At 36.8% G+C, this 25380-nt stretch overlaps 1 protein-coding gene across 1 annotated transcript in view; it reads left to right on the top strand.

The window, feature by feature from the left end:
* The window catches only part of LOC145284001 (uncharacterized), a 250524-nt gene that overhangs the window by 210636 nt on the left and 14508 nt on the right, over positions 1 to 25380 (top strand). Inside the window, exon 3 of the mRNA XM_080133094.1 lies at positions 17269 to 17412. Coding sequence (XP_079989220.1) covers positions 17269 to 17412 — 144 coding nt within the window. The remainder of the gene's footprint in view (positions 1 to 17268; positions 17413 to 25380) is intronic.

The raw sequence follows: 25380 nt of genomic DNA on the forward strand, positions 1-25380 counted from the left end.
AAAAAAGAATGGCACTACTCCACAACAGAAAAAAAGAATTCCACTACTCCACAACAGAAAAAAAGAATGCCACTACTCCACAACAGAAAAAAAGAATGGCACTACTCCACGACAGAAAAAGAATGGCACTACTCCACAACAGAAAAAAAGAATGCCACTACTCCACAACAGAAAAAAAGAATGGCACTACTCCACAACAGAAAAAAAGAATGCCACTACTCCACAACAGAAAAAAAGAATGCCACTACTCCACAACAGAAAAAGAATGCCACTACTCCACAACAGAAAAAAAGAATGCCACTACTCCACAACAGAAAAAAAGAATGGCACTACTCCGCAACAGAAAAAAAGAACGCCACTACTCCACAACAGAAAAAAAGAATGGCACTACTCCACAACAGAAAAAAAGAATTGCACTACTCCACAACAGAAAAAAAGAATGCCACTACTCCACAACAGAAAAAAAGAATGGCACTACTCCACAACAGAAAAAAAGAATGCCACTACTCCACAACAGAAAAAAAGAATGCCACTACTCCACAACAGAAAAAAAGAATGGCACTACTCCACAACAGAAAAAAAGAATGGCACTACTCCACAACAGAAAAAAAGAATGGCACTACTCCACAACAGAAAAAAAGAATGCCACTACTCCACAACAGTAAAAAAGAATGGCAGTACTCCACGATATAAAAAAAGAATTCCACTACTCCAAAACAGAAAAAAAGAATGGCACTACTCCACAACAGAAAAAGAATGCAACTACTCCACAACAGAAAAAAAGAATGCCACTACTCCACAACAGAAAAAAAAAATGGCACTACTCCACAACAGAAAAAAAGAATGCCACTACTCCACAACAGAAAAAGAATGCCACTACTCCACAACAGAAAAAAAGAATGCCACTACTCCACAACAGAAAAAAAGAATGGCACTACTCCGCAACAGAAAAAAAGAACGCCACTACTCCACAACAGAAAAAAAGAATGCCACTACTCCACAACAGAAAAACAGAATGCCACTAGTCCACAACAGAAAAAAAGAATGGCACTACTCCACAACAGAAAAAGAATGTCACTACTCCACAACAGAAAAAAGAATGCCACTACTCCACAACAGAAAAAAAGAATGGCACTACTCCACAACAGAGAAAAAGAATGGCACTACTCCACAACAGAAAAAAAGAATGCCACTACTCCACAACAGAAAAAAAGAATGCCACTACTCCACAACAGAAAAAAAGAATGCCACTACTCCACAACAGAAAAAAAGAATGGCACTACTCCACAACAGAAAAAGAATGCAACTACTCCACAACAGAAAAAAAGAATGCCACTACTCCACAACAGAAAAAAAGAATGGCACTACTCCACAACAGAAAAAGAATGCCACTACTCCACAACAGAAAAAAAGAATGCCACTACTCCACGACAGAAAAAGAATGGCACTACTCCACAACAGAAAAAAAGAATGCCACTACTCCACAACAGAAAAAAAGAATGGCACTACTCCACAACAGAAAAAAAGAACGCCACTACTCCACAACAGAAAAAAAGAATGGCACTACTCCACAACAGAAAAAAAGAATGGCACTACTCCACAACAGAAAAAAAGAATGCCACTACTCCACAACAGAAAAAAAGAATGGCACTACTCCGCAACAGAAAAAAAGAACGCCACTACTCCACAACAGAAAAAAAGAATGGCACTACTCCACAACAGAAAAAAAGAATTGCACTACTCCACAACAGAAAAAAAGAATGCCACTACTCCACAACAGAAAAAAAGAATGGCACTACTCCACAACAGAAAAAAAGAATGCCACTACTCCACAACAGAAAAAAAGAATGCCACTACTCCACAACAGAAAAAAAGAATGGCACTACTCCACAACAGAAAAAAAGAATGGCACTACTCCACAACAGAAAAAAAGAATGCCACTACTCCACAACAGAAAAAAAGAATGCCACTACTCCACAACAGAAAAAAAAGAATGGCACTACTCCACAACAGAAAAAAAAGAATGGCACTACTCCACAACAGAAAAAAAGAATGCCACTACTCCACAGCAGAAAAAGAATGCCACTACTCCACAACAGAAAAAAGAATGCCACTACTCCAAACAGAAAAAAAGAATGGCACTACTCCACAACAGAAAAAAAGAATGGCACTACTCCACAACAGAAAAAAAGAATGCCACTACTCCACAACAGAAAAAAAGAATGCCACTACTCCACAACAGAAAAAAAGAATGGCACTACTCCACAACAGATAAAAAAGAATGGCACTACTCCACAACAGAAAAAAAGAATTGCACTACTCCACAACAGAAAAAGAATGGCACTACTCCACAACAGAAAAAAGAATGGCACTAATCCACAACAGAAAAAAAGAATGCCACTACTCCACAACAGAAAAAGAATGCCACTACTCCACAACAGAAAAAAAGAATGCCACTACTCCACAACAGAAAAAAAGAATGGCACTACTCCACAACAGAAAAAAAGAATGGCACTACTCCACAACAGAAAAAAAGAATTCCACTACTCCACAACAGAAAAAAAGAATGCCACTACTCCACAACAGAAAAAAAGAATGGCACTACTCCACAACAGAAAAAAAGAATGCCACTACTCCACAACAGAAAAAAAGAATGGCACTACTCCACAACAGAAAAAAAGAATGGCACTACTCCACAACAGAAAAAAAGAATGGCACTACTCCACAACAGAAAAAAAGAATGCCACTACTCCACAACAGAAAAAAAGAATGGCACTACTCCACAACAGAAAGAAAGAATGGCACTACTCCACAACAGAAAAAAAGAATGGCACTACTCCACAACAGAAAAAGAATGCCACTACTCCACAACAGAAAAAAAGAATGGCACTACTCCACAACAGAAAAAGAATGCCACTACTCCACAACAGAAAAAAAGAATGCCACTACTCCACAACAGAAAAAAAGAATGGCACTACTCCACAACAGAAAAAGAATGCCACTACTCCACAACAGAAAAAAAGAATGCCACTACTCCACAACAGAAAAAAAGAATGGCACTATTCCACAACAGAAAAAAAGAATGGCACTACTCCACAATAGAAAAAAAGAATGGCACTACTCCACAATAGAAAAACAGAATGCCACTACTCCACAACAGAAAAAAAGAATGGCACTACTCCACAACAGAAAAAAAGAATGGCACTACTCCACAATAGAAAAAAAGAATGGCACTACTCCACAACAGAAAAAAAGAATGCCACTACTCCACAACAGAAAAAAAGAATGCCACTACTCCACAACAGAAAAAAAGAATGCCACTACTCCACAACAGAAAAAAAGAATGCCACTACTCCACAACAGAAAAAAAGAATGCCACTACTCCACAACAGAAAAAAAGAATTGCACTACTCCACAACAGAAAAAGAATGCCACTACTCCACAACAGAAAAAAAGAATGGCACTACTCCACAACAGAAAAAAAGAATGGCACTACTCCACAACAGAAAAAAGAATGGCACTACTCCACAACAGAAAAAAAGAATGGCACTACTCCACAACAGAAAAAAAGAATGGCACTACTCCACAACAGAAAAAAAGAATGGCACTACTCCACAACAGAAAAAAAAATGGCACTACTCCACAACAGAAAAAAAGAATGGCACTACCCCACAACAGAAAAAAAGAATGGCACTACTCCACAACAGAAAAAAAGAATGGCACTACTCCACAACAGAAAAAGAATGCCACTACTCCACAACAGAAAAAAAGAATGCCACTACTCCACAACAGAAAAAAAGAATGGCACTACTCCACAACAGAAAAAGAAGGCCACTACTCCACAACAGAAAAAAAGAATGGCACTACTCCACAACAGAAAAAAGGAATGGCACTTATCCACAACAGAAAAAGAAAGCCACTACTCCACAACAGAAAAAAAGAATTGCACTACTCCACAACAGAAAAAGAATGCCACTACTCCACAACAGAAAAAAAGAATGGCACTACTCCACAACAGAAAAAAAGAATGGCACTACTCCACAACAGAAAGAAGAATGGCACTACTCCACAACAGAAAAAAAGAATGGCACTACTCCACAACAGAAAAAAAGAATGGCACTACTCCACAACAGAAAAAAAGAATGGCACTACTCCACAACAGAAAAAAAAATGGCACTACTCCACAACAGAAAAAAAGAATGGCACTACCCCACAACAGAAAAAAAGAATGGCACTACTCCACAACAGAAAAAAAGAATGGCACTACTCCACAACAGAAAAAGAATGCCACTACTCCACAACAGAAAAAAAGAATGCCACTACTCCACAACAGAAAAAAAGAATGGCACTACTCCACAACAGAAAAAGAAGGCCACTACTCCACAACAGAAAAAAAGAATGGCACTACTCCACAACAGAAAAAAGGAATTGCACTTATCCACAACAGAAAAAGAAAGCCACTACTCCACAACAGAAAAAAAGAATGCCACTAGTCCACAACAGAAAAAAAGAATGGCACTACTCCACAACAGAAAAAAAGAATGGCACTACTCCACAACAGAAAAAAGAATGGCACTACTCCACAACAGAAAAAAAGAATGGCACTACTCCACAACAGAAAAAAAGAATGGCACTACTCCACAACAGAAAAAAAGAATGGCACTACTCCACAACAGAAAAAAAAATGGCACTACTCCACAACAGAAAAAAAGAATGGCACTACCCCACAACAGAAAAAAAGAATGGCACTACTCCACAACAGAAAAAAAGAATGGCACTACTCCACAACAGAAAAAGAATGCCACTACTCCACAACAGAAAAAAAGAATGCCACTACTCCACAACAGAAAAAAAGAATGGCACTACTCCACAACAGAAAAAGAAGGCCACTACTCCACAACAGAAAAAAAGAATGGCACTACTCCACAACAGAAAAAAGGAATGGCACTTATCCACAACAGAAAAAGAAAGCCACTACTCCACAACAGAAAAAAAGAATGCCACTAGTCCACAACAGAAAAAAAGAATGGCACTACTCCACAACAGAAAAAGAATGTCACCACTCCACAACAGAAAAAAGAATGCCACTACTCCACAACAGAAAAAAAGAATGGCACTACTCCACAACAGAAAAAAAGAATGCCACTACTCCACAACAGAAAAAAAGAATGCCACTACTCCACAACAGAAAAAGAATGCCACTACTCCACAACAGAAAAAAAGAATGCCACTACTCCACAACAGAAAAAAAGAATGCCACTACTCCACAACAGAAAAAAAGAATGGCACTACTCCACAACAGAAAAAAAGAATTCCACTACTCCACAACAGAAAAAAAGAATGCCACTACTCCGCAACAGAAAAAAAAAGAATGGAACTACTCCACAACAGAAAAAAGAATGCCACTACTCCACAACAGAAAAAAAGAATGCCACTACTCCACAACAGAAAAAAAGAATGGCACTACTCCACAACAGAAAAAGAATGCCACTACTCCACAACAGAAAAAAAGAATGCCACTACTCCACAACAGAAAAAAAGAATGGCACTACTCCACAACAGAAAAAAAGAATGCCACTACTCCACAACAGAAAAAAAGAATGGCACTACTCCGCAACAGAAAAAAAGAACGCCACTACTCCACAACAGAAAAAAAGAATGGCACTACTCCACAACAGAAAAAAAGAATGGCACTACTCCACAACAGAAAAAAAGAATGCCACTACTCCACAACAGAAAAAAAAGAATGGCACTACTCCACAAGAGAAAAAAAGAATGCCACTACTCCACAACAGAAAAAAAGAATGGCACTACTCCACAACAGAAAAAAAGAATGCCACTACTCCACAACAGAAAAAAAGAATGGCACTACTCCACAACAGAAAAAAAGAATGGCACTACTCCACAACAGAAAAAAGAATGCCACTACTCCACAACAGTAAAAAAGATTGGCACTACTCAACAACAGAAAAAAAGAATTCCACTACTCCACAACAGAAAAAAAGAATGGCACTACTCCACAACAGAAAAAGAATGCCACTACTCCACAACAGAAAAAAAGAATGCCACTACTCCACAACAGAAAAAAAAGAATGGCACTACTCCACAACAGAAAAAAAAGAATGGCACTACTCCACAACAGAAAAAAAGAATGCCACTACTCCACAGCAGAAAAAAAGAATGCCACTACTCCACAACAGAAAAAAGAATGCCACTACTCCACAACAGAAAAAAAGAATGGCACTACTCCACAACAGAAAAAAAGAATGGCACTACTCCACAACAGAAAAAAAGAATTGCACTACTCCACAACAGAAAAAAAGAATGCCACTACTCCACAACAGAAAAAAAGAATGCCACTACTCCACAACAGAAAAAAAAGAATGGCACTACTCCACAACAGAAAAAAAGAATGGCACTACTCCACAACAGAAAAAAAGAATGGCACTACTCCACAACAGAAAAAAAGAATGGCACTAATCCACAACAGAAAAAAAGAATGGCACTACTCCACAACAGAAAAAAAGAATGCCACTACTCCACAACAGAAAAAAAGAATGGCACTACTCCACAATAGAAAAAAAGAATAGCACTACTCCACAACAGAAAAAAAGAATGGCACTACTCCACAACAGAAAAAAAGAATGGCACTACTCCACAACGGAAAAAAAGAATGCCACTACTCCACAACAGAAAAAAAGAATGGCACTACTCCACAACAGAAAAAAAGAATGCCACTACTCCACAACAGAAAAAAAGAATGGCACTACTCCACAACAGAAAAAAAGAATGCCACTACTCCACAACAGAAAAAAAGAATGCCACTACTCCACAACAGAAAAAAAGAATGGCACTACTCCACAACAGAAAAAAAGAATGGCACTACTCCACAACAGAAAAAAAGAATGGCACTACTCCAAAACAGAAAAAAAGAATGCCACTACTCCACAACAGAAAAAGAATGCCACTACTCCACAACAGAAAAAAAGAATGGCACTACTCCACAACAGAAAAAAAGAATGGCACTACTCCACAACAGAAAAAGAATGCCACTACTCCACAACAGAAAAAAAGAATGCCACTACTCCACAACAGAAAAAAAGAATGGCACTACTCCACAACAGAAAAAGAATGCCACTACTCCACAACAGAAAAAAAGAATGCCACTACTCCACAACAGAAAAAAAGAATGGCACTACTCCACAACAGAAAAAGAATGCCACTACTCCACAACAGAAAAAAAGAATGGCACTACTCCACAACAGAAAAAAAGAATGCCACTACTCCACAACAGAAAAAAAGAATGGCACTACTCCACAACAGAAAAAAAGAATGGCACTACTCCACAACAGAAAAAAAGAATGGCACTACTCCACAACAGAAAAAAAGAATGGCACTACTCCACAACAGAAAAAAAAATGGCACTACTCCACAACAGAAAAAAAGAATGGCACTACCCCACAACAGAAAAAAAGAATGGCACTACTCCACAACAGAAAAAAAGAATGCCACTACTCCACAACAGAAAAAGAATGCCACTACTCCACAACAGAAAAAAAGAATGCCACTACTCCACAACAGAAAAAAAGAATGGCACTACTCCACAACAGAAAAAGAAGGCCACTACTCCACAACAGAAAAAAAGAATGGCACTACTCCACAACAGAAAAAAGGAATGGCACTTATCCACAACAGAAAAAGAAAGCCACTACTCCACAACAGAAAAAAAGAATGCCACTAGTCCACAACAGAAAAAAAGAATGGCACTACTCCACAACAGAAAAAGAATGTCACCACTCCACAACAGAAAAAAGAATGCCACTACTCCACAACAGAAAAAAAGAATGGCACTACTCCACAACAGAAAAAAAGAATGCCACTACTCCACAACAGAAAAAAAGAATGCCACTACTCCACAACAGAAAAAGAATGCCACTACTCCACAACAGAAAAAAAGAATGCCACTACTCCACAACAGAAAAAAAGAATGCCACTACTCCACAACAGAAAAAAAGAATGGCACTACTCCACAACAGAAAAAAAGAATTCCACTACTCCACAACAGAAAAAAAGAATGCCACTACTCCGCAACAGAAAAAAAAAGAATGGAACTACTCCACAACAGAAAAAAGAATGCCACTACTCCACAACAGAAAAAAAGAATGCCACTACTCCACAACAGAAAAAAAGAATGGCACTACTCCACAACAGAAAAAGAATGCCACTACTCCACAACAGAAAAAAAGAATGCCACTACTCCACAACAGAAAAAAAGAATGGCACTACTCCACAACAGAAAAAAAGAATGCCACTACTCCACAACAGAAAAAAAGAATGGCACTACTCCGCAACAGAAAAAAAGAACGCCACTACTCCACAACAGAAAAAAAGAATGGCACTACTCCACAACAGAAAAAAAGAATGGCACTACTCCACAACAGAAAAAAAGAATGCCACTACTCCACAACAGAAAAAAAAGAATGGCACTACTCCACAAGAGAAAAAAAGAATGCCACTACTCCACAACAGAAAAAAAGAATGGCACTACTCCACAACAGAAAAAAAGAATGCCACTACTCCACAACAGAAAAAAAGAATGGCACTACTCCACAACAGAAAAAAAGAATGGCACTACTCCACAACAGAAAAAAGAATGCCACTACTCCACAACAGTAAAAAAGATTGGCACTACTCAACAACAGAAAAAAAGAATTCCACTACTCCACAACAGAAAAAAAGAATGGCACTACTCCACAACAGAAAAAGAATGCCACTACTCCACAACAGAAAAAAAGAATGCCACTACTCCACAACAGAAAAAAAAGAATGGCACTACTCCACAACAGAAAAAAAAGAATGGCACTACTCCACAACAGAAAAAAAGAATGCCACTACTCCACAGCAGAAAAAAAGAATGCCACTACTCCACAACAGAAAAAAGAATGCCACTACTCCACAACAGAAAAAAAGAATGGCACTACTCCACAACAGAAAAAAAGAATGGCACTACTCCACAACAGAAAAAAAGAATTGCACTACTCCACAACAGAAAAAAAGAATGCCACTACTCCACAACAGAAAAAAAGAATGCCACTACTCCACAACAGAAAAAAAAGAATGGCACTACTCCACAACAGAAAAAAAGAATGGCACTACTCCACAACAGAAAAAAAGAATGGCACTACTCCACAACAGAAAAAAAGAATGGCACTAATCCACAACAGAAAAAAAGAATGGCACTACTCCACAACAGAAAAAAAGAATGCCACTACTCCACAACAGAAAAAAAGAATGGCACTACTCCACAATAGAAAAAAAGAATAGCACTACTCCACAACAGAAAAAAAGAATGGCACTACTCCACAACAGAAAAAAAGAATGGCACTACTCCACAACGGAAAAAAAGAATGCCACTACTCCACAACAGAAAAAAAGAATGGCACTACTCCACAACAGAAAAAAAGAATGCCACTACTCCACAACAGAAAAAAAGAATGGCACTACTCCACAACAGAAAAAAAGAATGCCACTACTCCACAACAGAAAAAAAGAATGCCACTACTCCACAACAGAAAAAAAGAATGCCACTACTCCACAACAGAAAAAAAGAATGGCACTACTCCACAACAGAAAAAAAGAATGGCACTACTCCACAACAGAAAAAAAGAATGCCACTACTCCACAACAGAAAAAGAATGCCACTACTCCACAACAGAAAAAAAGAATGGCACTACTCCACAACAGAAAAAAAGAATGGCACTACTCCACAACAGAAAAAGAATGCCACTACTCCACAACAGAAAAAAAGAATGCCACTACTCCACAACAGAAAAAAAGAATGGCACTACTCCACAACAGAAAAAGAATGCCACTACTCCACAACAGAAAAAAAGAATGCCACTACTCCACAACAGAAAAAAAGAATGGCACTACTCCACAACAGAAAAAGAATGCCACTACTCCACAACAGAAAAAAAGAATGCCACTACTCCACAACAGAAAAAAAGAATGGCACTATTCCACAACAGAAAAAAAGAATGGCACTACTCCACAATAGAAAAAAAGAATGGCACTACTCCACAATAGAAAAACAGAATGCCACTACTCCACAACAGAAAAAAAGAATGGCACTACTCCACAACAGAAAAAAAGAATGGCACTACTCCGCAATAGAAAAAAAGAATGGCACTACTCCACAACAGAAAAAAAGAATGCCACTACTCCACAACAGAAAAAAAGAATGCCACTACTCCACAACAGAAAAAAAAGAATGCCACTACTCCACAACAGAAAAAGAATGCCACTACTCCACAACAGAAAAAGAATGCCACTACTCCACAACAGAAAAAAAGAATGCCACTACTCCACAACAGAAAAAAAGAATGGCACTACTCCACAACAGAAAAAAAGAATGGCACTACTCCACAACAGAAAAAAAGAATGCCACTACTCCACAACAGAAAAAAAGAATGGCACTACTCCACAACAGAAAAAAAGAATTGCACTACTCCACAACAGAAAAAAAGAATGGCACTACTCCACAATAGAAAAAAAGAATGGCACTACTCCACAACAGAAAAAAAGAATGGCACTACTCCACAACAGAAAAAAAGAATGGCACTACTCCACAACAAGAATGAATGCCACTACTCCACAACAAGAATGAATGCCATTACTCCACAACAGAAAAAAAGAATGGCACTACTCCACAACAGAAAAAAAGAATGGCACTACTCCACAACAGAAAAAAAGAATGGCACTACTCCACAATAGAAAAAAAGAATGCCACTACTCCACAACAGAAAAAAAGAATGGCACTACTCCACAACAGAAAAAAAGAATGGCACTACTCCACAACAGAAAAAAAGAATGGCACTACTCCACAATAGAAAAAAAGAATGGCACTACTCCACAACAGAAAAAAAGATTGCCACTACTCCACAACAGAAAAAAAGAATGCCACTACTCCACAACAGAAAAAGAATGCCACTACTCCACAACAGAAAAAGATTGCCACTACTCCACAACAGAAAAAAAGAATGGCACTACTCCACAACAGAAAAAAAGAATGCCACTACTCCACAACAGAAAAAGAATGCCACTATTCCACAACAGAAAAAAAGAACGCCACTACTCCACAACAGAAAAAAAGAATGCCACTACTCCACAACAGAAAAAGAATGCCACTACTCCACAACAGAAAAAGAATGCCACTACTCCACAACAGAAAAAGAATGCCACTACTCCACAACAGAAAAAAAGAATGCCACTAGTCCACAACAGAAAACGAATGGCACTACTCCACAACAGAAAAAGAATGGCACTACTCCACAACAGAAAGAGAATGGCACTACTCCACAACAGAAAAAGAATGGCACTACTCCACAACAGAAAAAAAGAATGGCACTACTCCACAACAGAAAAAAAGAATGGCACTACTCCACAACAGAAAAAGAATGGCACTACTCCACAACAAAGAAGTCTATCTGTATGCATCACTATGCCCCTCTTTCTGGGACAGGAAGGGCGTTACCTCCCTGTATTTCTTGGAACCAGAGTTAGCTGTGTAAGAACAAGAGAAACGTTTCGTTTGCAACACAACAAGGCCAAGAAAAACGAGATTGAAGATAATAAAATGGCTAATAAAGTTTACCTATCCTACAGACCTGACCTGCCAATATCAGGTTTTCACTTTGAAAAACGCATTAAATTTCCTTTCAATTACACAGTAATCGCGGTCGTATCGGACGGCGCCGACATCCACGGCATAAACGATCTCGTTCATCGATGGTAAAAGTACATTGAGAATGTTGAAACAAAAATTTAATGGCATTAAAGATCGTTCGTTTCAGCATACTCTCCTGTTTCTGTAACTGGTCAAGTATCAAAAGAAACATTACATTTGGAATGACCTGGGGAAATAATCACAAAAACACACTTATATATATATATATATATAACTATTTCATTTATTCACATAAATTTACTATACGAAAGTGTAGATTTATGCGTAAACTTTAAGTATTTACTTCAAAGGTGCTCAATACGTAGGTAGAGCTAGTTAGTATATATATATATATATTATTTTTAAAATGTAATTACCCACTGACACGTGTTTCGTCGTCTACGACTCATCAGAGTGGCTTTATCTAGCGAGATTCGAAATCGGAACCCAACGATAATGAGCCCAACCCTTACCCCTGGACCATCTCGCCGACTGTCAGGATATATCCTGATTTACTTAGTTGTTGTTTTGTTTTGGGTTTCGCTAAAACCAAAACAAAAAAAAAACATCTCTCTCTCTCTCTCACTCTCTCTCTCTCTCTCTATATATATATATATATATATATATATATATATATATATATATATATTGAATTTTTACCCCGAACAAGGCATATATATATATATATATATATATATATATATATATATATATATGCCTTGTTTGGGGTGAAAATTCAATATATATATATATATATATATATACTCTTCCGTCGATTTCGACGTGTGAGGTTCTGCGACAACTATTAAGTTGTACGGAAATCCACACGGATAATTAGTTTTATAGTGGTGAAGGCTTTGTTTAGAACCAACTACACTTTTACTATTACTACTAATTTTTGTCAATGCAGATGACTGCAACAAGACAAAGCGTACGATAGATTGCAGGTTTACATCGGAATTATATATATATATATATATATATATATATATATATACTCGGGGTTTTTTATTCAAAAGTAATAGACTAGTGAATTCAACGAGGTTGTTAGATAGTGCTCAATAAAAAGAGCTGATAATACTTGTTTATTGTTATATAAACATGTTTATATCCCGCTGCTTCAAACAGCCACTTGTTTCAATCAAACAACAGATATCATCAGGCAGCGACTTGACTATTCAAATGTTCAATGAATAAACTATTATATATATACATATTATTCATTGAACATTTGAATAGTCAAGTCGCTGCCTGATGATATCTGTTGTTTGATTGAAACAAGTGGCTGTTTGTAGCAGCGGGATGTGAACATGTTTATATAACAATAAACAAGTATATATATATATATATATATATATATATATATATATATATATATTGAATTTGCACCCCAAACAAGGCACAGTGCCACTTTAATTTTATTCAATGCAGATGACTGCAACAAAACAAAGCGTACGATAGACTGCAAGTTTTACATCGGAATTATATATATATATATATATATATATATATATATATATATATATATATATATATATATATTGAATTTTCACCCCAAACAAGGCACAGTACCACTTTAATTTAGGAAGCTACTACCTGGAACATAATTGCAGATTTACTAAGTAGAAAGTTGAGCAGCAAGATGTGCGTTTACATTACACTTCAGCATGTAAGTACAGTCGGGGAAATAGGAACCCGGAAGGAAATTACAAAAATCTAGCAATTCTGGGGAAGAAACTATTAGAGTAGAAAACTTTCTTACATCTGTAAAGGGGTGGGATTTTGCTGCTTGTTAGATTTTTCGATGGTAGTTACGTCGAAGAAGCAAAAAGTGCTTGTAGTTCGTCGAGGCATCTACCATTAAAATACATTATAAAACGGTCAGGGGATGCAACATTTCGTCGATGGGGCAGAGGTTGAAGCCCGCTCGGGACCTATTAGCTGGGCAACTCTCTTCTGAACCCTGTCCAAAAGTTAGAGACTAGTAACAGATGCACCAGTCCAAATGTGAGAATAATACTCCATTCATGGGCGGATACTGGCCTTGTAGATGTATACGATACATTTAGGCGTAAATAACTTTCTAGCATCGTAGAGAGAGCCCATCTCCTTGCAGCAGCCTTGGCAATGCTCTCGATGCATTTGTTCCAACTCATGTTCCTTGTGAACATTAAGCTGAGGAGTTTGAACGAAGTACTTTCAGGTAATGTATCATTAGTCATAGCTATTAGTGATTGAGAAGGGTTCTTGTAATTATTAAAGAAACAAACTTAGCTTTGGCAGCATTGAATGTTACCATTGATTTTGAATCCCATTAGACTGGACGTCTTTCTTCTAGAGTTTCCGCCATTGCCTTAAATATGTGTTAATTCATTTTATTCTCGTGCCCGTTATAGAGCGGTGTGTTTTCAGCAAATATACTCATCTCAAGGACAATTTTATCAAGGAGGTCATTTATGAATATCAGGAATAATAAAGGTCCAAGTATCGTACTTATATTGTTTTGACATACGACCATCGAAGAGAACCTGTATTCTTCTCTAATTTAAGAAGGATGATTTGATTTTCATGAGAGGACAATTCTGTCACACCTTCTCAATAACCTTAAATATATCTAGGGCTATTGTTTTTCCTGTCTGTACTTTATCCAGTGCATGGTATCTACGTTTCAGAGCTTAGTTAGGACATCTGCAGTAGAACGGGTTTGCTCAAATGCATACTGTTGGTCGGATAGAAGTTAAGCAACTGTAAGGCGGTGGACTAGAGCTTGATTAGTTATGGACTCAATATTTTTGACGAAGAGGGAAGGAAACTAATGGACGATAACTTAATAGGTTGGTTCTTTCGCCAGGATTCTTGTAAACTAATACTAAAGGAAACGTTGTCCAGCACTCAGAAAGCAATATTCCTTAAAGCATTTGTTGAAAAGTTTGGAGAGAAGTAGAGCAACCTAGAGGACATTTTTTCATAGTCCAGCCTTGATGAGACCAGGTAAACATGCTTTTGAGGTGACTATGTTTTTTGATAGGATGCATCTGAGAATGAGTGATTTTCAGATCATCAAGTGTGAATTCTGTCTGCAAAGGACAATCAAAGAGAGAGAGAGGTTTGCTATGTCCAATGTAGAGTTTGAGGCAAACCAACTGGCAAGCATGTTAGCTTTCTCGATTGCCATACTAACAATTTCTTGATTGTTGAATTGTATATTATTTACTACTCTGTTGTAGATTTTCCAGAAATCACGAGTTCCTAATTTCTGCACTTCAGTGCGTTTTCTTGTGGTTTCGATATATTCTCTCTTAGCTATCGCTATTCCTTCCTTACAATTACTTTTAGTTCCTATAAACTTCTGGTTGTTTGTATGCATGCTGACGTTGAGCAATGGCAGATGAGATGGGCAAGTAGAAAAATCAAGCCAACAACTGTGGTGGCCATTAAAGTCAATAAATACATGTACTTGCGCGCTACTATCAAGCGTAAGTAGTGTATCTATGCTCTCAGAGAATTGGTTGATTAACGTACAGTTCTGGGTCGAGGGAGAGCGGTAGAGAAAATATAAGTAACTAACGCTATGTTACAGATTAAATTTAAAGCACATAAAGACCTGTTGGTCTGATTTTAGTTTTTATTTTCTAGTTAAGGAGAGAATGTTTCGAATACAAATTCCAAGTCCGTGCATATACCGTGCAGAGTCCTTACAGTAAAGTGGAAGATTACCAGGCATATTAAAGAGGTTAGCGGGGATGGAGGAGTGTAGTTTTTTTTTTCACTTAGCGCTGAGATATCCGGCGAGTTTGTTAGGAGAAATGATTTAACATAATCTAAATTAGTTCTAAGTCCGCGGATATTCGTGAATGCAAGAATCAAGAGAGGAGGTGAATTAGTTTTGTTTGAGTTTACGGTATTTTTGTTATTGTAATTTACGATTGAACTGTCATTTTATTCAAAAGTTTCAGTTTTAGGGTGAACTCTGCTGGTCAAAGTGGTTGTGTAGAATACCAAACATGCAACAAAAATAGACCATCAGCCGACTCTATATTTACATGATTGCCGCCTTAGGAAAGCCCACCTAAGGTGGGTGCAAGGTCCATTTCCATGCGCGACATGGAATTAAAACCATCCCGATATTATACAACTGATGATGGAACAGCCGCTCTAAGCGCTACCAAAGAGTAAGGGTTCTTGTACTGTTAGTCGGAATACGGCAGTAAGGCAAACTGTCTGACCGTTACACTCAACCCGTCAGGAATGGAAAACGGTATTCGTTGCTCTAGTCAGAAACAGAGTCAAACATTGGGGGTTCTGTCTAGTTCCTGTGGTCGCACATCTGCTCTTAGCTAATAGGGAAAGTAATAGTATAAAAGCCTGGCGATAGGCAGAGCCTATCTACACTTTAAGCAGGTCAGGTTTGCAAACCAGAAGTTTGTTCGAATCACCGGCTACAGGACGGTCGTCGACCAGGGCTGAACAGACCTACCTTCTCTTTATTTAGTTCGAATCATGTGTTCGAAACTAAATTTAACAAAACATATTCTATATTATAAGACTTTACGTCTAGTTCCTCGGTTCCACAAGCTAGAATGATTGAATAATTTGCTGGAGAGAGAAACTCGCGCGCACGCACACACACATACACACACGTATATGCGTGTATATATATCTAAATACCTATCATTATACATAAACACACACATATATATATATATATGAATGGTTCTCGTCATGAGAGGCTCCATGTTTTGACAAGCTTCCAGGCTTGACCTTTACTCTTAATATTAAATGGAACACGTACATCAAATCCGTTGCTAAGGTCGCTGGAAAAATGATGTGATCCTTCTATAGATCCAGTAGATAACTAATTGTTGATGCAATTCTCTGCCTATATAAGAACCAGCTAGCTCACAGATGGAATGTTGTTGCCACATTTGCGTAGGAGATGCTAGAATGATCTTATCTTGCCTGGGAAGAGTTTAAAATAGACTTCGTAGTCTAGTGGGGTATGCCCTTTTCTCTTCCCTGAAACCTCTTTCTCACAGAAGAGATGTTGCGAGCCTTTTTTTGCTTTATCTTTATTTTCATGGCAAGTACTCGTCTGTATGTTAATCTATCCCCCCTCGCCAAACATTCTTAAGGAACACTCGTCTATCCGAAAACACTATCAATAATTTTCCCCACTTTTTATATGTGCCTAAACCTAAACGTAGATTGTATGAACAAAGCTTTTTTCTTAGACCTGCACGCGTGTGGAACTGTCTCCTGTTTGCCTGCTTTCAAGCTGACTGCAATATGGTCGCCCTCAAGTCCAATGTAAACAAGTTCTTGATGAGCCGTTCCCCTTAAGTAATCCAATTTTACCAAATTTACACTACTGACAATAACTACGATATTGTCCCATTGACTATTGTACATTCTTTAACCCTTATCTACAAGTGACCTGTGAGTCTTGATGAGTCGTAGTTGGTTGGTTGTTTTTGTTTTACGGCAATCAACCCTTTTCAATCTGTATTAAAATGCTAATTTCGTTGTTTCTTTTCTTGTTTCAGAAATACAAGCCGTCATATTGTGTTCGCGGTGTGATTCACGAAAAGACAATTATTACGGGGAATGTGAACAGTTCCCACCTCGACCGACGCCATGTTCACAGGAAAATATGTATTGCTCAATAGTAAGAGAAACAGATTTTAATGGTATGTGGATATCGTTATATATCTCTTTCATTCACACTGTATCTCTCTCTCCTCTCTCTCTCTCTTTCCTTCTATATATATATATATATATATATATATATATATATATATATATGTTTATATATATGTGTGTATATGTATCGTAGGTATATATATATATATATATATATATATATATATATATATATATATATATATATATATATACTAGACTAGACTACCTGTGACCCCGTTTATTAACATATACATTTGGTATTTGACCCAATGTGTCATGAATGTTTGTTTAAAATAAATGGAAACAAGTTACATTAAAACGACAAAAGAAAAAAAAAACAGATGGACGAAGACGGTTATGAAACTTTTTTGCACAGATGGTATTTATTTGCTCCCCCACTGAGCAAATTAGGCACAAGGCCGTTTTTAATGTGAGGTAAAAACCAGCTCCCCTAAAAGTAGGCAAAAAGGGGGCACTCTGGTTACCAAAAATAATAATTGTCCCAGTATAGAGGGTTTCCCCTCCATTGACTGGTACAAATTATCTTAAGTGCAGCATCTGCCGGAACAGATACTACACTTTGATCTTGTCCCGAAGGCCAAATCTGCACGTTTGAAACTTTCTTGCACAGATTCGACCGAGAAATAAGACCAGCAAATCGAAAAATTGAAAAAAAAATACACAAAGGCTCATTAAGCAAAACATTCCGTGCTATTAAACAATACTTGCCTGATCACACACACACACACACACACACACACACACACGCATTATATATATATATATATATATATATATACATATATATATATACACACACACACATATATATATATATATATATATATATATATATATATATATATATATATATGATTGTTGAGCTGGATTAAATCCGACGATATGAAATAAAATGGAGGTGTAAGGACCTGGATACTCAACGTTTCGCCCGATTTATGCGGGCTTCTTCAAGAGGGATGGTCATTGACGAGAGAGTCGGAGGATTGGGGCTATATATAATGATGGGGGAGAGCAACGTGTTAGATCCCTAATTGTTAAAGAGTTTAGTTTTGTTATTTAGGTTCTTATAGATTGTGTCGTTGTTTTTATTAGGTGGTAATGTTCATTGTCTGTTGTGTGTCTGGCTATTTAGGGAACTTAGACACCGGTTAAACGCGATAAAAAAAAATAAAAATAAAAATTCGTAATTTCACTTAATTTTATTATTTTTATTTTACTTATTTACTGTATTTTATCATTATCTATTTTTAGACGCCATTTTATCACCTCCTATTCTTATTTTTAGACACCATCTTTTAAGTTACTACGCTATTTTATCCCAATTCAATTATTTCTAATTTAAAAAAAAAAAATTATTTCGTAATCTCGTGTCATTTTATTTATTTAATCTATCACCGCTATATTTCCAAACACAATTTATTTTTTAAATCTCTACGATATTTTAACTTTTAGACGTAATCCACTACAGTAATTTACTCTAATTTATTTTTAATTTTTTCTCTCATAAAATGTATATATATGTATATATGATATCTAATTTACATAAGGAAAACACGTTGCTCTCCCCCATCATTATATATAGCCCCAATCCTCCGACTCTCTCGTCAATGACCATCCCTCGTGAAGAAGCCCGCATAAATCGGGCGAAACGTTGAGTATCCAGGTCCTTACACCTCCATTTTATTTCATATATATATATATATATATTTATATAAAATGGGTTAATAAATTCCAACGAAAGAAAGATGTATGTTTAAATAAGGGAGTAGTCACCAACAATGTGTGTTTTTTTAACATTATTTTATTATTCCGTGTCTTGGTTTTTCATTGATAATTATGTTTGGATCATTGTAATAATGTTTTTAAGTCATTGAAATCGTTTACGCGCTTTTCAGACGGTTTGTGATGCGTCTTCGTCAGAAATTATTTTCAAATGTGTAAAAATGGCGATTTTCGTAGTTAGTTTGAAGTTTTTCCAAGGGGTCGAGGCTTGTAAGTGTTTATTATACATTGGTATGCTGAATTTTCATTGCTTTTTTATTTGGTTTGTCCAGGGAGATTTTGACCTCGCTGTAGTCAGTCGCTATCTCTTTCTGCTAATGTGTTTTTCTTTTCCTTTAGGGTGGGGTACGGTGTGTGTGTGTGTGTGTGTGTGTGTGTGTGTGTGTGTGTGTGTGTGTGTGTGTGTGTGTGTGTGTGTGCGTGTGTGTGTGTGTGTGCGCGTGTGTGTGCGTGTGTGTGTTTGCTTTTATTGCTTTGGGAATGTGTATATTGTTTTATAGTATTTTGGGGTTATTTGCTTCCTTAGGAAGGCGGCTGTGGTCCGAGGTCGTTACTAATGTGTATGTGTGGGGAGGGGGACTGGCTCTTCTGAAGTAAGGGTAGGGGTGCTTTCATTCTATTTTGATATTTATTTTTTGGATTCTTGGATTTTAGTATTGTGATTTTTCGTTTTAGTCTTATATTATGTTTGTTTAGAAAGAGGGGTGTATTTAAAATAGGAGATTTTTGATGTTTCTATTTATTTGTCTCCCCATGTGGGTATGGTCAGACACAGGATCGGTTCCTAGTGTGGGGAAGATTTTGTTTCCCCAGAGGGGGGGCATTGGAGGGGGTGTAGGTATGGAAGGGGGATGATAGAAGGGAAGATAGTCGTTTCAGTCATGAGAGGGTTCTCCTCCCCTGACTGAGGAGGGAGCGAGGTGTTGGAACAGATATTATACTATGGTTCTAGGTGTCTCCTAGTGTTGTTGGTTTCGAGGTTAAGTAGGGTTGGTATTGTTCAGTGTGTTGTATTAGATATAGGGGGGTTATGTCTGTGTGTGGTTGTATGCGCGCACGTGTGTGTGTTTTAATGTGTCGGTTCTGATTTATGTGTGGGGTGTATATGTGTATGTGTATGGGTGTGAATGCGTGTGTACCTTGCATTTCATGTTTTTGTGTGATGGTATTAGGTTCTGTTCAGTTCAGGAGTGAATTTGGTGATGAAGTTTTTTTCCTGTCTAAGTAAATAAAAATAATTGTCTGTTTGGAAGATTGGCATTATTTTGAAGCTGTTTCCACTGCATGTGTGTACGTGTTTTGAAACATAGAGGTGTCTGTTATCTGCAATTTTGATGTTGCTCTTATGTAAGGCTACTCTATTGCTGAAATTTTTGGTGGCGCCTATGTAGGATTTGTTGCATGTTGTGCATCTTAGTGCATATACTACATTTCTGGAGGTGTAATTTAGAAACCAAGACAGGGAATAATAAAATAATGTTAAAAAATACACATTGTTGGTGACTACTCCCTTATTTAAATATATATATATATACATATATATATATATATATATATATATATATATATATATATAGTGCAGCATGTAAACCAAATCACATTGTTTAGTCTACAGCAAACATATTCTAATTCTTAAAATAATCAAGTTAATTAATGTGTCTACCATACAATAACTTGCAACTTAGGACTATATTTTATTTATTTGTTGCTTAACGATCGTAATTCGATAAAAAATATAACAAAAACATATATAATTGTTATTTACTTTTGCTCATTGGAATTCAACCAATCAAATAAAGCGCCTCCCCATATGTATATGTGTGTGTGAGAGTATTAATAAATACACACCCACATACACACACACGTGTCATTTATTTGTTATATGATATGTATTCACATTGAGGTTCTAAAATTTATGATATCTACATATAAAAAATGAAAAAAATATAATGAAAAAATCATATTCCCACAGAATATATATATATATATATATATATATATATATATATATATATATATATATATATATATATAGGTTTTATTTTTATTACCGCATCTTTCTGTTAAGTTACATTTTTGTTTCAGCTACCCGGCCGTTTTTTTTTTGCCGTCTGTAGCTTCCTCAGACTTTTACAGAAATGTTCGTTATGATGGGATGGAAGAGTGAATGATGTCAGGGGAGGGATGCGAGAAGAGCTGGAAAAAAAGAGGAAGGGAACAAGGGGGAACGGTATGTATTTGCACGCCAGGGCGGAGATGTATGTGTACATGTTAACGTTTCTTTAAGTATAAATGTGTGTACGTGAGCTTGTGTGTGCTCGCGCGCGCGGCCAAAGGCTGACCCTCTCCCAACGATTAACAACAAATACAAGCCAAATAAAAAAAAACCGAATCATAGCCCAGTTCCCGCCTCAGAACCTAAGCGAACACCCAACAGGTCAAGACATACTTATCAAGAAATCATCTCACCAACGAGACGCCAAAAACTTTAACATTAAGACTCGAATTTAAAAGTAACTCCGCTCCTTCTACCTCCACATATCCCCCTCCCCCTCTATGTATCCCTATGCCCTCAGCCACACCAGAAATGAACTTTCCAGACCCTCCCCCACAAGTTCCTTAAACTCCAAAATATTACCGACATACCAAACACCCCTCTCCCACCTTTCCCCCTTGTTCCCTTCCTCTTTTCTCCAGCTCTTCTCGCACCCCTCCCCTGACATCATTCACTCTTCCGTCCCACATCATAACGAACATTGCTGTAAAAGTCTGAGGAAGCTGAAGACAGCAAAAAAAAAACGGCCGGGTAGCTGAAACAACAATGTAACTTAACAGAAAGATACGGAAATAAAAAATAAAACGCATATTTGCTCTACAACAGTATTGAGCACTTTCTTCAGTTTTTATTAATTACCATTTCTACTAAATACTATATATATATTTTTAAAATATATATATATATATATATATATATTTAAAATATATATATATATATATTTAAAATATATATATATATGTGTGTGTGTGTGTGTGTGTGTGTGAACAAACGATTTTACATACCGTTTTCAATTGTAATACAAATACAAATTCTATTCCTTGTTCCGTATTTCAAACTTTTTTAAAATGTTTCTTGCAATTGATTGAAATAATACTGATCCTTTATTCTAAATTCTAGGATATTTTTAAGGATGTCCTCAACAATTATGGCATGAAAAAAATATAAATATTCGATGTTTGTATGGCATAATGAACGTGATATAAAATAATAGATGATGTCTTTTTCAATCCCAAGCATCGCCGAATACCTCGATAGTATTCAATAGAGCATACCTAAAAATAAAAACCTACTTTATAAAGTAAACTTGCTCATATGTTAAAGTTCGTGAATTCATATCTTTTTTGAAACAATGGATGTAGTTTTTAAAGGAACCCACTAATGTTTCTTTTCTTGTATACGTATCTATGTACATGTACATATACATACGATTTTGTTTGATTCTTTGATGCATAATAAAAAAAAACACTTCGTTTTCCGGTTTCCTTTTGGTGTTTATTTATCCTCCCAGTTAAATAAGATTAACCTATTGAATAAACGAATCCGTAAAGACTATGTCAATACTAAAACTGTCTTTGTACTGTACTTTGTCTTTTAAACGAAGGATATTCTTGTAAGAATATGACTCGCTTTCTTCTCTTTGTCTTCTATTTTTCTTTTGTTTTACAAGAGATTTTAATGCCTTTCTTTTTTTTTAACAACACAACAATGTGTCTTGATGTGCCTCTGTTTAATGAAGTTTGGCCTTCAACCTTTGTGTGTTAAGTCGGTCTCCAAATAATTAATGCATAAATGTTCTTAAAATACAATGCATTAACCGATATACAGGTGCCTTCAATAAGTTTCTAGACATTTTTATACAGCCATTTAAAACTGTCGTATACTCTTGAAAATTAAGTATGTTATTACTACGGCTATGACAATAGTATATTCTTTTTATTGTTTTAACTCTCGAGTATATATCCGTCACAGTAAGACACAGTTAATCAACCGAGAACCACATCACTCGACATAAAAACATATAAGATATCAACAGACACACACTCAGGAGGCAAAACTACGAAAATAATATGCTGTTGTCCTAGCTCTAGTTATTACTATAAATCTCATAAGATGACTGACCCACTTTTATAATTTCCACTTTAGAACAGCTACTCCAGGGATTGAAATGCACCATACTGAGACCTTATTGTCACAGCTGATGAATTTAAAAAAAACAAAAAAAAAACAAAAAAACAAAAAACGAAAGAACAAAAACAAAAAAACGTAAGGACATGTTAGAAGAACAATATGCAATACAATTTTGTTCTAAACTCTGGGAAACGAACGGAGTGCTTCAGATAGCTTTGCATTAGCTTTTATGAATCGATCATCAGCTTATAAGTGTCATAAGAGATTCAAGGAAGACTGGGAGTCTGTGAAGGACGGTAAGAAGTGTAGGAGGACTAAGAGAGTCAGAACACCAGCATTGATTGGCCAAATAAAGAATTTCATGGATAAGGACCGTCGTATGTCTAGAGAGACAATACTTGCACAGTTGGATGTCAAAGTGGCAACGATACACACGATTATTCGCGAGAATCTGAAGATGTGGAAGATTTGCTACAATACACTAATCCACAACTCCGTCTTTGTCACAGACTATTTTACCAAAATGAGAATCAAAACAGTTCCTCACCCTACCTGTAGCCCAGACTTTGCTTTCTGTGACTTTTAGTTATTCTCTTGGCCCAAGGAAAACCTTAGAGGCTGTCATTATGAGACAATTGTTCCAGAAGTTGTTAGACCGGTACAACACTGCACATTGTACAACATTGCAGTCGGAGGAAATTACTTCGAATGGAACTAGAGTTTCATGCGTGTACTATCAATAAAAGTGCCCGTACGAAAAACTCTGGAAACTTATTGAAGGCACGTCGTATATAAATTCGAAAAGAGAAATAAATCACAAAACACTGACAAACTTCATTAGCAAGAGGTACAGTGTGATATTAGTAGAGCTAGCGCGGAGAAAGACGAGAAATAGATAAGCGAGATTGAAAGACTGTTTAGACTGGTGTGGTATAACAGTGAGAAAGCCAAGCAAAGCGACTGGAAATGATGATCGAGGATTTGTTTGTGAAGATAAGTATGGGGTGATGAGGTGGTCGAGTGTTGAGCCTGGCCACAGAGGTGGTGTATAAAGTGTATCAGTAAACTATACTCAGATATGTAATGGCATTTGATATTTCTTTAGTTTTTTTTATAAATAGGGATAAAATATATTAAATACTAGCGGGGGTACCTCACGAATTGAACTACAATTAAAAGAAATGGCGTTATGATGTGTCATCAACCATTCTTTTACACAACAAGTACAATTAGTTTCTCGACGAGTTTGTGACTTTCGATGAAAAGTGTTTTTATGACAGCCGACGACGCCCACCTAGGTGGTTAGCCGCGGTAGAACCCCACAACAATTTTCGAAGCCAGAGTTACACCCAAAGAAGGTCATGCTAATTGTTTAGTGGACTACAACCGGTCTCATCCATTACGGCTATTTTTAATGCAGACAAAAACATTACGACGGAGAATATTGTAAACAAATGGATGAAATGCATCAGAAACTTCGACAGCAACACCCAGCATTAGTCAACAGAAAAGGCCCAATCAACTTCCACCAGAATACCTGACCACACGTTGCTAAACCAAGCCTACAGACGTTGAACGAATCGGGCTACGAAAGTTCCATCATCCGCCGTACTCTTCAGGCTTCTCAACTACCTACTACCACTTTTTCAAGCATCTCGACAACTTTCTGCGTAAGAAATGCTTAAAAAATACAAGCGATATCAGAAACGCCCTCAGCGGCTTCATTGCCACTATAACTACTGGCATAAATACAAGATTTGCGTTTGTAAAAGTGTATTGATTCTGATGGTGCTTATTTCCATCAATAAATTTTTGCTTGAGCCGAAATATGTTCATCAGAATTTAAAGGTAAAAAGAAAACCGCAAGAACATTCTTGTCAAGATAATAAGATCTAATAATAAAAAAATTACAGCATTCGCACAACTACTTTAATTCTGATGCGTTATTTTCGGTGGTAAACACTCGACCCGTTTTGTACCGAAT

Source organism: Euprymna scolopes, chromosome 8, assembly GCF_053919585.1.
Source record: "Euprymna scolopes isolate OS-2025 chromosome 8, ASM5391958v1, whole genome shotgun sequence".
Lineage (NCBI taxonomy): Eukaryota > Metazoa > Mollusca > Cephalopoda > Sepiida > Sepiolidae > Euprymna > Euprymna scolopes.